This window comes from Crocodylus siamensis, chromosome 2, assembly GCF_052110815.1.
Source record: "Crocodylus siamensis isolate JL-2025a chromosome 2, ASM5211081v1, whole genome shotgun sequence".
Lineage (NCBI taxonomy): Eukaryota > Metazoa > Chordata > Crocodylia > Crocodylidae > Crocodylus > Crocodylus siamensis.
In genome coordinates this window covers 252985285-253001450 of record NC_143396.1, presented here as the reverse complement: position 1 = coordinate 253001450, position 16166 = coordinate 252985285, and the positions used below count along the sequence as shown (strand labels likewise).

The following is a 16166-nucleotide window of genomic DNA, read 5'->3' as shown; positions in this document are numbered from 1 at the left end:
TGCTTGCAGACAAAGATCTCGACTTGGTTGGACTAACAGAAACCTAGTGGGACCTTTCCCACAACTTGGAAGTGGGCATTGAGGGCTACAGGCTATACTGGCAGTATAGATTGGGGGATAAAGGGGGAGCATTGCTCTATACATCAGGGAATATTATACATCTGTAATAAAGATGAGGACAGAAGAAGGACAAACTGAAGTTCTATGGGTCAGATTACAAGGGGGTAGGGGTGAAAGGGACTTGGTAGTGGGGGTCTACTACAGACACCAACACCAGAATGAGGAGTTAGACCTACAATTCTCAAAACAGCTCTCAAAGGCAGTACACTCAAAGGACCTAGTGGTCATAGGTGACCTAAATCACCCAGACATCTGCTGGGAGGAGCAGTCAGCCAGGTCTCCCTGTTCCCGTAGGGTCCTAACCTGCATACAGGACATGCACCTAACAGGAGGTATGCAGTCCCATTAGGGGAAATGCCATACTTGACTTGGTGCTGGCCACAGGGGAGGACTTGGTGGGGGATCTACAGGTACAAGGTCACCTAGGGGATAGTGACCACCAGTTGATAGGATTCACTATCCGGTGAAAAGTGGGAAAGACAAGGCAGGAGTGCTAGACTTCCAGAAGGCCAACTTCAACAAGCTCAGGAGATTAGTTAAAGTGAGACTGAGACGTAATCACATCTGTGAGTTGGGAGTCCAAGAAGGGTTGGTGTTCCTCCAGGGACTGATCTTGCAGGCACAGAGGAGCACCATCCCAGTTAACACAAAGAGGGACAAAAGAGCCAAAAAACCTTCTTGGCTGAACAGGGAAATCCAGGAGAGCCTTCAGAGGTAAGAGAGGCTTACAGGCTGTGGAAGCAGGGGGTGGCCACCAAGGAAGAGTACACCTTCTTGGCTTGTGCTTGCAGGGAAGCAGTGAGGAAGGCCAAAGCAGATATTGAACTCAAGTTTGCAACAAAGATTAAGAGTAACAAAAACCCGTTCTTTAAGTACATAGGGAGCAAGAAGGTGGCACAGGGTAACATAGGACCTCTACAGAATAGTCTAGGGCAGCTTGTAACAGACAGGATGGATAAAGCAGAGCTTTTAAATGACTTCTTTGCATCTGTGTTCCTGGACACGGATACAACCATACTTCCCAATAAGACTTTAGTCTGGTGTGAGAGAAATACCAATTCACCTACAGTTAGCAGTGACCCAGTGAAGGAGCACTTGGAGGGGTTGGACATATTTAAGTCAGCAGGCACCAATGATCTTCACCCAACAGTACTAAAGAAATTGGCTGGTGTCATAGTGAAGCCAATGTTTGAGCACTCGTGGCACTCAGGACAGGTCTCAGAAGACTGGAAAAGGGCCAATGCGGTCCCTATTTTCAAGAAGGGGAAGGAGGAGGACCTGGATAAGTATAGGTTGGTTAGCCTCACTGCTATTCTTGGCAAGACCTTAGAGAAAATCATAAAGGATCACATCTGTTGGAGGGCCAGCAGGTAATACAATGTTAAAGGAAAACCAGCATGGGTTTATAGCAGACAGATCCTGCCTGACTAACCTGGTCTCTTTTTATGACCAGGTCACAAAGTGCTTAGATGCAGGAGTAAAGATGAATGTCATCTACTTGGACTTTAAAAAGGCTTTCGATCCAGTGTTGCACCAAATTCTTACAAGCAAACTGAGTAGCTGCAACGTAGATTTTTTCACAGTAAGGTGGGTGAAAAACTGACTTATGGGATGCACCCAGAGCATGGTAGTAGATGGGGTGGTTTCTCCCTGAAGAGATGTGGGCAGTGGTGTTCCCCAGGGCTCTGTCTTTGGACCAGTGCTGTTCAAATATCTCCATCAGTGATTTGGATGGGGGGGGGCTGAAAGCACTGTCCAGATTCACAGACGAAACCAAACTACAGTAAACACACTGGAGGGCAGGGAGCAAATCCAGGCAGATTTGGACAGACTGGGGAAGTGGGCAGATCAGAATAGGATGCAATCTAACAAGGATAAGTGCAAGGTGCTGCACCTGGGGAGAAAGAATCTCCAATACATGTATAGACAGGGAAGTACTATTCTGAGTACCACGGCAGTGGAAAGGGATCTCGGAGTCTCGGTCAACGCAAAAATGAGCATGAGTTGTCAGTGTGACGAGGTAGTAAGGCTAACTGGACTCTTTCATGTATTAGTAGGTGCATCATGAGCAGATCTAGGGAGGTGATACTTCCCCCATCTATGCAGCACTGGTCAGGCCATAGTTGGAGTACCGCATCCAGTTTTGAGCGTCACACTTCAAGGGGGATGTGGGTAACCTTGAGAGGGTTCAGAGAAGGGTTACTCGTATGGCTGAGGGCCTGCAGGTAAGATCCTATGAAGACAGACTGAGGGACCTGAATCTCTTCAGTCTCCGCAAGAGAAGGCTGAGAGGTGATCTTGTGGCTGTCTACAAACTCATCATGGGTGGTCAGCAGGGAACAGAGGATACTCTGTTTACTAAGGCGCCCCTTTACAGTGAGGGATGGCAAAATATGGAATGGGCTTCCAAAGGAGGTGGTGCTTTCCCCTACCTTGGAGGTGTTCAAGAAAAGATGAGAGAGGCACCTAGCTGGGGTTATTTAACCCCAGCGCTCTTTCCTACCTAGAGCAGGGGGTCAGACTCATTGATCTACAAGGTCCCTTCTGACCCTAGAAATCTATGAAATATATAAATCCTCTTATTCTTGTAGCACAGAACACTGTAAACCAGGGCTGGGCAATTATTTGGGCCCAAGGGCAACACAGGAGTTTTGTTAACCCTCAGCACACACCGCCCCACACCCGCCCCCTACAAGGCAGGGGCGTGCAGAGAGCAGATAGGGGATCATGGCTCAGCCCCGGCTCCAGTCTCAGCCGTCATCATCCCATGACCCAGGCTGATGGTCCCAGCCTCACCCACCCCCAAACACTGCTTCCTGCCCAGCCAAAGTCCCATAGGGAGATTTGGTGAGTTGTTGTGGGGGCAGCTGCAGGCTGGATCCAGTCAGTTGGCAGGCTAGATATAGCCCACCAGCTGTACTTTACCTCCCCTACCCCCCCGCTGTAAACAGTGACACCCAAACAGCTTTCTTTTTTTTTTTTTTGTCATTTTAAATACATTTATTTTCTAAACTGAGGACCCTGCAGTAAAAAACTGAGGCAAACATGCCACAAGTGGCACTGGCAGCCTCTGTGTGTGGGGCATGTAGCAGATCAAGCAGAGACACAAGGGCAGGGAGCAGAAAACAGAAGAAAGGGATCAGAGTGCCACTTGGGGAAGGTGAGGGCTTAATTTGTGGCCTGCCTGCCAGAAAGGTTGACACCCACTACTTAACATCATTAACAAAGCAAATATACCCAGTACAATGTCCTCACAGACTGACCTGTAAGTGGGGAGGCTGCTGTATGATCTGTTGATACTGCTGTAGGATCTGTTGCAGCTGTGCATGCTTCTGCATTATTCTCTGATACTGAAAGCCAACTCGATGGTGTGGATGCTGCTGCCACTGTGCTGCTGCCACCTGCAACTGCTGCAACCTCAAGTCTTCCTCAGAGTCTTCAGGAGGTTCAATATTCAGCTAAGGAGATAACTAAATAGTATAAGAGAAAGCTCATTCAAGCACAACAGATAAACAATGGGTCATGGGCCCAATTCACAGACGTTTCAGGTCAGTTCATAATTCTGTGACCCTGCATTTCAGTGTTCTGCCCTTGCATGGCACTGCCAGGAGGTGTCTGTTTTCTTCATTCAAATGGATACTTCAAGAGAAAAAACGAGTTTGTGAGAATTTGCCCATTTTAAAAGTCATTAAGCATGTTGGCAGAAAGTATTTCACTCCATTCTTTAGTATTATCTCCAAAGGTTTAGAGTGGAAAACAAGATTACCATTCTCCTTTCCAGCACACAACTGGAACATAACATATATACCAATTAGAAGAAGGAATTATGAAGTAAATCAAACTCCAACCTGCCCCAAAATTCAGGTGTGATCAGGCCTGGGGTATGAAGCTCAGAAACTTGCACTCTTTCAGAGTTTTCAGGTTGGCTACTTTAGATTGAATCTGGGATATTAGCTTGGGCTAGTCTTGTGACTTCAAAGGGAAAAGGTGCTAATACCATCACTCCTGACAAAACTGTGACCAATAGTTTGTCTCTGAAAAAAGATTTCTCTAAGTTCCCAAACCTGCCAGCACAGAAGAATATGGGCAAACAGGCTGATCCTGCCAAATTAAAAAAAACACATAGATGGTACAGTTTAGTATATAAGCAAGACTTGGACTCAAATTCCAACCCCCTGGGCTATTGGAGGATCTTGGAAAGTCATCTCCTCAAATATAAAATGGGAGATACTGAACACTTCTGCAAAATGCTTGAGACCTGTGAAGGAAAGATGCCGAGTAAAAGCCAGGCAATATAGGAGGGACTATTATTAAGGTTTTCCAATCTTTTCAATTTAAGACCCTGATTTTAGCTGCTTTTAACTTTGCCAAAATGTAAGCATTATATTTTCAGTACTGGGTATCTGCCCCAAGAAAAATCTTCTGGCAAACTTCTTTTATCCATTTTTTAAAAGCTCTAGTACCCCCTGTGCTCTGAAGACTTGAAATTTATTAGGCAAGTAGCCTTTGTATCAAATAAGTGTCTTTTGTATTCCTTGAGAACTGCTCAAAGTTAGCTAAGTTAGAAGTCTTTGAAAAATGACAGTTCACACACGCTCATAGTAAGGCTTAACAGCAACAATCTCCTAGGATTCCATTCTTACTTAACACGCTCAGAACTTTACTCCTAGCACAGACCAATCTGCATATGTTATTCCATAGAACAGAGCTGTTCAACTTCTGGGAGGCCAGGGACCACATACTAAGTGAGCAGCACACCCCCCAAGGTACATACTGGGCATCACAGACTCCTTCCATCTGCAGCACAGGTGCTTTCCCACAGGAGCCATGCAGGGTCCTGACTGTCCAAGGAGCTCCCTACTACTGCAGACTCCTTGGGCCCCACAGGCCATGCAGCCCTGCCCCACCCCCAGGGGCAGGGATAAGAAATGGAGGCTGATGAAGAGAGGGAGAGTTCAAAGACCCCCAATGCAGTAACAGAAGAACAAATGATGCCCAGACTGGGAGGCCAGGGGCCATGAGTTAACTCTCCACAGGCCACATCTGGTCTGCAGACCACCAGTTAGACGGCTCTGTAGTAGAGTAACTGCACATATACCATTCCCTCACAGCGCCTACGTATGACTGGATAGCACATGAGCTCCATGAGAGCAAATGAGGATACTCTAATACAGAAAATCCTATTCCAGGGTCACAGGAATGAAGTCTGACTTTCCTAGACATGTTTTCGCTGGGCTGGGGTAAGGCCAGGCTCCAGAACTAAGAGCAGAGATCCTGGTCTCCCCTGTGCCAAAAATCATTCAGAGATACAAGAAACCATCTGATTAATACACAGAAAGGATAAAGCTAGACCTGGGGCATTTGGGGGGAGTACTGGGCAAGGAGCACAGGACTAGAGGGTAGCATGAAAACTAGGACTGACTGGTCAGAAGAGTAAGAATGAGCGCCAGGGAGGAATATGAGAAAAGAAAGGAAGCTGACAGAGGGTGGTAGGGAATTATGATGGAATGAGGAGCTTGTGGAGAAGGGAGATCTGCAAGAAGCTAGGAATTCAGAGATGGGAATGGGACAGACTTCTGAGTGACTGACTATACAACCTTACTAGAGTTCTTTTCAGGTGGGGCCTTTTTGCCATGTAATTATTACCAGACACAGATGAGAAACTAAGAATTTTTTTTTTTATAAAATAACATAACACACGGAATGGCATCTTTTTCACACACCTTTGATTCTGCAGCTGAGAGAGGAGGATCCTCTTCTTTGGGAGCTGGTGTTGCAGGCTCATTAAGTGAAGGAGCTTCAGACTGCTGATTAGTAGCATTTGATTTCCCTTCCTCTTGCTTTACTTTCTGCTCAGGAGCATCCTTCACTGTTCCTGTGCTCTTCAGTTGCTGCTGTCCCTGTGCATGGGCTTTTGCTCTCTGCTGCAAGCTAAGTAGGTGTTGCTGGTACCAATACTGCTGCTGTTCCTACAACATGCAAAAAAATTGAAAGTATTATAGTAACAGCCAGGCTTACCATGCCAGATTTTGGCATTGAAGAAAGTGGCCAAACACCAAAATTTGGTAGAGGAAGCACTCTTTAGAGATGTATTTTTGCCCATTCTAAAAGTGGTAAGTGCTTCACTGTCATCATCATCTCTATTGCAACAGAGGACAAAAGATCAAAAACATGGCTCAAGCATCACTATGCCAAATACTGCACAGATACTGTGGCATACTTTGAAATTTTCTGGACTGAGTGATGCTGGAGAGTTTATTCTGAATGCCCAAGACACTTATTTTCATTATACATGGTAAAGTAACTCCCTATTATTCTGTACTATTATTAAATTATTTCTAGATTTCATAACCCAATGGTAAATACTTCCTCCAAGCTGAAATTATGACAACTCCACAAATGATTTTCGTATTTTTCCAAGACAGTAAATAGTAGAACACCATAACATCTATACTTTAGGGGTGCACTGATAAAGATTTTCTTGGCCAATTGTTAACCAGCCATATCAGCCAATAGTGATCCGATAACCAATTTACAGGAATCCAGCTGGGCAGTGCAGAGAGCATCTCCCTGCAGGTAAGTCTGTGGAGGGGAAGGTGCATGGTGGGGTGGGGAATCATAGAATCAGTGAGTCAGAAGGGACCTAGACAGATCATCTAGTCCAACCCCCGCCATGGGCAGGAAGGAGCTCTGCAGGTGGCAGGGGTCATAAGACCCCAGCCAGGTGCCTATCCAGTCTTCTCTTGAAGATTTCCAGGGAAGGTGAGAGCACCACCTCTCTGGGAAGCCTATTCCAGGCTCTGGCCACCCTTACAGTGAAGTAGTCCTTCCTAATATCTAACCTAAACCTATCCTCCCTCAGCTTATGGCCATTGTTCCTGGTGACTCCAAGGAAGGCCCTGGTGAACAGACTTTCCCCGAGTCCCTGCTGATGGCCCCAGCCACAAGATCCCCCCTCAGTCTCCTCATGCAGAGACTGAAGAGATTCAGGTCCCTCAGCCTCTCCTCATAGGGCTGGCCACGGAGGCCCTCAACCATACAAGTGGCCTCCTCTGGACCCTCTCCAGGTTCTCCACATCCTTCTTGAAGTGCGGCGCCCAGAACTGGACACAGTACTCCAGCTGTGGCCTGACCAGCTCCGCATAGAGGGGGAGCAAGACCTCTCTGGACCTGTTAGTGATGCTCCTGTTGATGTATGACAGGGTGCGGTTAGCTCTGCCTATTGCTTTGTGGCATTGGCGACTCATATTCATCCTGGAGTCAATCCTGACTCCAAGATCCCTCTCTGCCTCCGTGCTGCTGAGGGGGGCAGCCCCTAACCTATAACCATAATGCTGGTTCCCTCTCCCCAGGTGCAGCACCCCGCACCTGTCCTTGTTGAACAGCATCCTGTTCAGGTCCACCCACTTCTCCAACCTATCCCGGTATGCCTGGATGCGGTCTCTGCCTGCTGGTATAGTCACTTGACCCCACAGCTTGGTATCATCAGCGAACTTGAACAGGGTGCTTTCCACACCCTCATCCAGGTCGCTAATGAAGATGTTGAACAGCACCGGCCCAAGGACCGAGCCCTGGGGGACTCCACTGCCCACACCCTTCCAGGTCGACATGGACCCGTCCACCACCACCCTCTGGGTGCGCCCCTGGAGCCAGTTTGCCACCCATGTGACCATGAATTCATCAGTGCCGCAGTTCCTCAGCTTGCCCACCAGAATTGGGTGGGACACTGTGTCGAAGGCCTTCTGGAAGTCTAAGATGACATCGACTTCGTCCTTCCCATCTAAGCTCTTTGTTACTTGGTCATAGAAAGAGACCAGGTTAGTCGGGTAGGATCGGCCTTGCACGAACCCATGCTGGTTACCCCTCAACATCACTTCCCTTGCAGGGCTCTCACAAATGTGGCCCTTGATAATTTTTTCAAAGACCTTCCCCAGGATAGAAGTGAGGCTGACTGGCCTGTAGTTGCCAGGCTCTTCCTTCCTCCCCGTCTTGAAAACAGGGACCACACTGGCCCTTTTCCAGTCCTCAGGGACTTGGCCCAAGCACCAGGAGTCCTCAAACAGCCGTGCCAATGACACCAGCCAATTCCCTCAGCACCCGCGGATGAAGGTCATCCAGGCCCACAGACTTGGACACATCTAAGCCCTCCAGGTAGTCCTTAACTAGGTCTGAACTAACAGTTGGGGGACTCGCTTCCCAGTCACAAGCTGGCGGAGGGTAGGTTTAGATTAGATATTAGGAGGCGCTACTTCACAGTCAGGGCGGCTAGGGCCTGGAACCGGCTTCCAGGGGAAGTGGTGCAGGCTCCTAGCCTAGGGATTTTTAAAAGGAAGTTAGATGAGCACCTTGCCGGGGTCATCTGACCCCAGTGCTCTTTCCTGCCAAGGCAGGGGGTCGGACTAGATGATCTACCTCGGTCCCTTCCGACTCTAGCTACTATGAAACTATGAAACTCTCTGCGCTATCACCCAAGAGCATCCCATTGTCAGCGGACAGGGACACGGAGGCAAAGAACTTGTTGAAGAGTTCTGCCTTCTCTCGCACGTCCATCACCAACTGCCCTGCCCTGCCTCGTAGGGGTCCAATGTTACCCCGAGACTTCTTCTTGCTACCTATATACTCCAAAAAGGACTTTTTGTTATCCTTTATCCCAGAAACTAATCTAAGCTCCAGTGCTGCTTTCGCCTTCCTCACCAAATCCCTACAAGCTCAGGTCAGGGAGGTATACTTCTCCTTTGTCCCTGCCCCCTGCTTCCACTGCCAGTACGCTTTTTTCTTTGCCTGGATATCCATGCTTAACCATGAAGGTTTCTTGGACCCTTTTCCCACCTTCCTGTGCAGAGGAATTGCATCCTGCTGCGCCCCAAGGATAGCCTCCTTGAGGAAGGACCACCTTTCCTGGACCCCCATACTAGCTACCCCCTGGGCTCCGAGTGCCTCCCTGACTACTGCCCTGAGCACATCAAAGTTGGCTTTCCTAAGGTTAAGCATTTGTGCTGTGCTAGTTACCCTCCCCATCTTTCTCTGAATAGCAAACTGGATCATTTCATGATCACTGTCCCCTAGCCTCCCTTGTACTAACTTCCCCCACCAGGTCATCCCCAGAGGCTGATCAAGTCCTCCACACAGTGATGAAGGATGTGGAGCAGGGGCTGGAGGCACTGCTCAGCCATGGTGATAAATGTGACCCACAGTAGGGAACGAGACAGAACTATAGGCAGTTCATCCAGGAGATTAGCATCCCGGCTCTTAAAAATGGTGGCAGTGGCACTTGAACTGAAACTCATTAAATGAGCTTTAGTTCAAGTGCCACTGCCACCATTTTTAAGCACAGGGACATTTTTAACCGGAAACAAGCCGAGCAGGGTGAGGGCAGATGTGGGCTGCTCACTGCAGGCTCAGAGCTCTCCTCCCTGCTGCCTTTGCTCTGGGGGCCCTGCACCAGCCACATGCCCCCTCCCTCAGCTGATAACATTCATTTTACTTTTACTGATGCCGATCAAATATGCAACTGATATATCGGTGCACCTCTACTACACTTCATGATGTTTTTCACTAGCTAATCGTAAGTATCCTGGTTATTATTACTCAGTAACTGGAATTTACACTTGCAAATCAATAAAATGCTGAGAGGCAAAACTTAAATACGAGATAATAAGGGGATAAACTAATTCTACTTCACAGGCTCAGAAGTGATTATTTACTAAACGTGAAGACTGAGGAAACATCTATATCCATATGGCTATATTAAAACTTCATTTATTCAAAGAATTTACAAAGCTTTTTAAAGCATGTTGCAAAGGAAATAGAGATTTGTATCCAATATCCATTTGTATCCAGCATCCATAGTTAGAATATGGAACACTATATCCTAAAAGCTACATACAGAGTAGCCCAATGGTGCCCAACTTTTTGACCTATGGGCCACGTGGGAAGAACCAGGTCTGCCAATTTGACAGTGTGCAGTGCAGACCCAGTCAGGGGCCAATGAAGCTAGTGGGAACAGCCTGGCTGGGGCCTGATACAGCTGTGTCAGGCCCCATTTGGCTGCAAGGGCCATGACTGGATGCAACTGTGCGGGAATGAAGTCCAGTCCCTCTGTGCAGGGCTGGCCCAGCTGGGGCCAATCCAGACACATGGAGCTCAGAAATTTGACAGTGGGTAACTGGTGGCAATGTTCATTACCACTGTTCCCCCACTGTCAAGTTTCTGGACCTGTGGGGAGACCTGAAGACTGGATTACAAGACTCTGAGTTGGATCTAGCCCACATGCTGGGGTAGAGCACCCCTGGTGTAGTCTATTAAATCATAAACTAAGGTAGCACTTCATCTTTGAAACCTCTGACTATCCTGCATTTTTCATATGATTCCTATTCATCCCCCATACTCTCCTCTCCCTGAGCATAATGTCAAGGAAAAAAAACAGCAGAGAGAAGGCACAGAATCCAACAGGACAGATAATACATTTTAAAATATAAGCATGAATTCAACACTGGTAGGTGATGTCATATGAAAATCTCAAGATTGAAGTCTCTCCAATTCATCTTAAAACATGAACAAAATAAGCTCATGGGAGAGAAGGGAGCATTTCTAGTCACAAGAGGTAAAGCAGGAAAATTAAGTTCTATTTTGAAAAATGCTTCAGTAAAAAACACTGTACCATATAGATTAGGTACAAAACAGCACAGCACGTAATTCTAAACCCCCAAACTAACCTATGCCAAAGTCCTTCATAATCAGGATTCAGATCAAGACACAAAGCACTCTTATTCCTATGGACAGGGGATATACACCCATGCTTACAGTCCATGCTCCCAACAGCCTCCCATGTGCTTTTATATTTGAGACATAGCAAGAGCATATAGAGCATCACCAAGCTGAAGTCAACCACTCTTTCTAAAAAAGTCATAAGACACTGTTCTATAAGCAGTGATGGACATTATAATAGACAAATAAAAGACTGACAAACAGCTGCCCTTCTGCTGTCATTCATGGATCCAACCTATCTTCTCTTAAACATGGCCACAGGTGCCAGTAGGTTCAATAAAATTATAAGATCCCATTTTATACATTTCCTGGTACATAGGCCCAGAATTACACATGTACCAATATCTGAATGATAAAATTAAAATCAAATACCCAATTCAGGCCTAGTACTCTCCCATTCTCAATCTGGTGTTCATTCATGGAGTCCTGTTACTATCAATATTATTCCTATGCACAAGAAATCCCAGAGTATCAAGGAACACCCTCTTCCACCTCTGGTTAGTTAATATTCTTCTCAGAGAACACCTCATACCAGTCAACCAAGCACCTTCACTCCAGGCTGGATGGCTACAAAACACTTGACCAAAAGTCTAACAGTCATCAATCACGACCATACTCAAGTTCTACCTTGGATAAGATGTAAAGGCTCACCCAGCTCTTAAGCAAGAAAAAACAAAAGTTGTACATAAGATTAATAACTCATTTGTTCCACTGGATCCCCATTCAGTTCTGTACCCTTTCAAGGGCAGCTGGCCAGCAATATTTTTGCAAGCATTATAACCGATAGAGTCTATGCTAAAAATCTGGATGCCTGGATTGTGGTATTTAAAGATCAAGATGAGTCTGAGTGTCATTAGGCCATAATGCAAGACCCACCTTTTAGGGCAGCAAGACCTTTGCCAATGAGGAAAGGAAAAGAAATGTTTGCTGCTGCACAGCATGGAAGAAAGACTAGAAAATAAACACTAAAAAACCAGCATGCTGGAACATACAGTTTCAGAACTTATGCATTTTTTCCATTAAGGATGCATGATCTTGTTTTATATTGTACATTATAGAGTACACAGATAACAAAGATAACGATATACAGTAAAATACATGTGATGGATGGAGCTTTTTTTAAAATACATCTGACAATAGAGAGACAGGATTATTCTCACTTTACTACCCAATACACTAAATGACACTGGACTGATACTAACCATCACCCCCCCCAAAGAAGGATCTGTTCTGATATACAGCAGAAGAAAAATAAGACAACAGGAACAATACATGACACTCAAACTATTTGGCTGTTACCACTGTTATATCAGGACAAGATTAGAAAGATTTATCTTCTCTGCTGACTGGGTTGTAACTGTTAACCAAAAGATTTAAAAATTCTTCTTTATATAACAGAAGTTATGGTATTTCCATGTTCGCTCTTTATGACCTTTATGACACCATTTTCTTTTTTAAAAATAAAGTTGAATTTTCCATTACATCCAATTCAATAACCTATATTAATGCTCAGTTAAAGCTCCACACGCGTGCACTCAAAAATCAGAAAGCGTTGGGAATGTTCCTTCAGCCATAAACCTGCTTCCCCAGAGCATATATTACAATAATATAATAATTATAACTATGTCATACTAGGGGTAGGTCTGGGTAGTTCTGGAAATACTTTTTGCATTACTGGAAACAGTACTTAAGATGGCTATCCTCCCTGGGATGAGGAAGAACTCCAATATTGTTATATTAGAATGTTAACATTGCCAATAGACATTCATTCAGCACTTTTGAGTGCCTAGTGTGCAGCTTCACCATTAACACTATGTTATGCATGCAATTTTCTTTATTTTAACAGAAATAAAGAACTAGAAGACTCCCACTTCAGTAAAAGATCAACTGGTACACTCATATAGCAGCAATTTGTGAACTCAACAGGTACCACCTTGTCTATGCATGACCAAGTATAGTAGGGTCTGTTAGAAATAACCCTATTTCACATGTAGACATACTCCAGTATGCAATTAAGTGGATATAAAAAAAATAGCCCTAAAGGATAATAATTTCAAGTGTCTGTAATTTAAAATCTACATAGCTTTTCAAACAGTTTTAGAGCTGTAAACCAAAAGTCAATTCATAAATAAAAACACTTGTCTGTGTTAAACTCATGAAAACAAAGTTAAATATTTTAAAGCATGTGCTTCAGCATTGAAACTGCAACTGGATCTGTGCAGGCAGATCCCTGTGACCATGCAAAGCCTTGCTGGAGTCTTAATCGGCTACAACTACAATACAGGGCCTCAGTGACAATCTTACATAAGGACTTCACCTGAAGGAAGGGAGATGTTTCTCATTTACTACAAGTGATAATCCCACGGGTCTGTTTACATGTGTGAAGCTAAATGTGTGCACATTGGAAGATTAGGGGACCAGAGCACACAACCCTCCACAGAAAAGTGCTTTCCTCCAAAGGACAGGATTAGGTGCTGATCCTGCAACACACAACATACAAGGTGCATCTGGAAGTGGGCAAACTGGAGCCAATGGGCACTGGGTGAAGTTCACCTGCACATTATATTTTACAGAACTGGGATCTGACAGGTTTAAGACAAGCCCCCGCAGGGCTGGAGCCCAAGGGCTGAAAACCCTTGTGCATTTGTCCCACTGCAGTCTGGGAACAGACGCCACTGCACTAGGCTCCTGGAAAGCCAAACATTTTGGGTCATTTAAAAACGATTCACTTACTGAGTTGCTGCCCATGCGTTTGCCCTTAACCCAATCTCTCTTCAGCTCAAAGGGCATGTGCGATTCACAGTACCAGTCCCCCCCACCCAGAGCTCCCTGCTTGGCCTGCCTGGACCCCCTGCTCTTACCTGGGGTGTCATGGTGGAGGGGTCGGGCTGCGCAGCACTGTGCGGCTCAGCCCCGGCGCCAGCTTCCTTGGCAGCGCTGTCCTGCGGGGCCGCAGCGGCGGGTGGCGGCAGCGAGGCCTGGAAGAGGGGCTGGGGCTTGGGCTGGGGTGGCGGCAGGTAGGCCGGGGGCGGTGCGGCATAGGCCTGGCCCGGCGGCAGGTAGGGCTGCGAGGCGCTGGGCGGCGGCTCAGAGTAGCTGGGCGCGCGGGGTGGGTAGGAGGGCGGCTGAGCTGGTGCGGGCTCGGCCGGCAGGTAGCCAGGCGGCGGGTAGGGCGGCGTGGGGCCCGGCGACTGCGGCGGCGACGACAGCTCCATGTCGGTGGGGCCGGGGCCGGCGGCGGGCGGCTCGCCCCAGTCGCTGGGGCCGGGCGGCTCGGCGGCATCGCGCTCGCGGGGCTTGCGCCCCTTGAACTGCTTCTGGTAGCTGCGCGCGGGCGGTGCCTGTTGCTGCGGCGGCGGCTGCGGCGGCGGCTGCGACCAGTCGGCGGCGAAGGCGGCGGGCAGGGGAGGTGGCGGCAGGCCGGGGGGCGGCGGCCCGGGCGGCGGCGGGCCCAGCAGTACGGACTGCAGCTGCTTCTGGTGCATCTGCTGCAGCTGCTGCAGCTGGGCCAGGTGCTGCTCCTGCAGGCTCAGGAAGCCCGAGGCGGCGGCCGAGGGGGGCGCGGCGGCGGTCGAGGGAGGAGGCGGGTAGCCGGCTAGCGGCATGGGCGGCAACGGCGGCGGCGGGATGGAGGTGGGCGGCGGCGGGTAGTGGCCGTACAGGCCCCACGCCGGGTACATGGCGGCGGCGGCCGGGCGCAGCTCCGAGCTCCCACAGGCCGCGGGCAACCAGCGGCGGCGGCGCGTGCAGTGCTCTGCGCCTGCGCAGCCAGGCTCGCGGGACCTCCCGGGCAGTGGAGTGGCAGGCCGAAGCCAGAGTGTCGCCAGGTCCGCACACGCAGGTTGCGGCGCGGGTGATAGAGCGCCCCCTAACGGTTCGGCACAGGTAACGGGGGCGTAACCTCTTGAAGCATTGGAGTGTGAGCCTAGAGCGTCTGTTACGCACATGGTCACTTCCGCTTCCTGGCCGACGAGAGGAGCTCGAGCGCCGCCCTATGGCGGGCGGCTTGGCCTCTGCCTACTTGGTAGTGGGTGAAGGGAGGCACCGTCTTTCCGCCTTGGGATGCAGCCCATACTGCCCCCGCGCTCCTGCGGCCTGTCTCTGAGCTTCTCCCGCTCCCTCCCCTGGCCGTTGGGCCGGTCAAGCCCGCAGCTCCTGCTCTAACCCCACGGGATGCCCCAGTCCTCTCTCCCTGTTTGCTTGTGGACCACGTGCAGATGCCGGCTCAGCCCTAGCCCCAGGGCTTTTGCAAAGGGAGGAGCAGAATCACGCACAGTCAACACTGGGTTTTCTCTAGGTAAAACTAGACTAGAAGCTTTGCTAGCATGCCAGCAGCCTAGGGCCACATTCAGTCTAGGATTGAAGCCAAAACAAATATAACTGCATTGGCATGAGTTCAAGACAATGCACAGGCAGGGCTCTCAAATAGCAGCTCCGTTACCAGGAGTCACAAACAGAACGTACAGCAGCATGGCACAACAAAGGGCAGCTTCACTGGAAAAACATCAAGACCATGACAAAGAGGAAAGGGTCCTTAACACCTGGGGAATGATCGGTTTAGAATGGGTTGTCAACTGGGGGTACATGTACCCCTAGGGGTACTTGGAAAGGTCCTAGCAGTTAAGCGCAGGCAGGCAGGGATGGAGTGCCACCACCCCACGCTGCCACCTCCCAGAAGCAGGGATGGGGGGGAGGAGGGGGTAAGGGCAGCTGTCCCTGTCTGTGAGCCGCACAGGCACTGGCTGGGGGCAGGGGAGGAGAAACCAACATGCGGACACTGTTGTCCACCACCCTGCACTGCCACTGCCCACCACCTCACGCCACGTTGCCCACTGCTTTCCCATGGCCGGTCGCACGTGTGGCTCTGCAGGCTGCTGACAGGTGGTGCACAATTGGTAGGGTGTGAGGCCCATCAGCAGCCCATGGAGCTGCATATGCAACCTGTCTTGGAAAACCAGGACACGGCGCATGCAAGCCCCTCTCCCACTCCGCATCCAGCTGCCACCACCAGAAGGGGTACACTTCTTAAAAGTTGAAAACCCCTGGTTTAGAAGGGAGCGGGTAGATAAAGATGAATCATGAAGTCAATGGGTTGCGTCAACACTGCCTGACTAGAAATGTTGCTGCCGGTGCCAGATAGTTGGTTTTAAACTTTGGGAGGAGCAGGAATCAAAAGGGGTGAAATTACACCTGTGCACCTTTCCTCCCCATCCATTCCTGCCTAGGGTCTGTCGTAACACTTTATTTTTTCACAGATTAAAAAAAAATGATTAGCAAAT

The 16166-nt window shown here is 48.6% G+C and overlaps 1 protein-coding gene across 3 annotated transcripts in view; it reads right to left on the bottom strand.

Annotated features, from left to right (window-relative positions):
- Positions 1-14653, bottom strand: part of YLPM1 (YLP motif containing 1) — a 121229-nt gene extending 106576 nt beyond the window's left edge. For 2 of the 3 annotated variants that reach the window (XR_016440343.1, XR_016440342.1), the window contains exons 1-3: positions 13749-14653; positions 5844-6089; positions 3384-3578 (exon numbers count right to left, since the gene is read on the bottom strand). Coding sequence is in view for 1 of the 3 variants with exons in the window: in XM_090033691.1 (XP_089889817.1) it covers positions 3384-3578; positions 5844-6089; positions 13749-14567 (1260 nt within the window). In the remaining 2 variants the exon portion in view is untranslated. The remainder of the gene's footprint in view (positions 1-3383; positions 3579-5843; positions 6090-13748) is intronic. The other variant, XM_090033691.1, reaches the window with a different exon arrangement.
- Positions 14654-16166: the final 1513 nt, after the last annotated feature.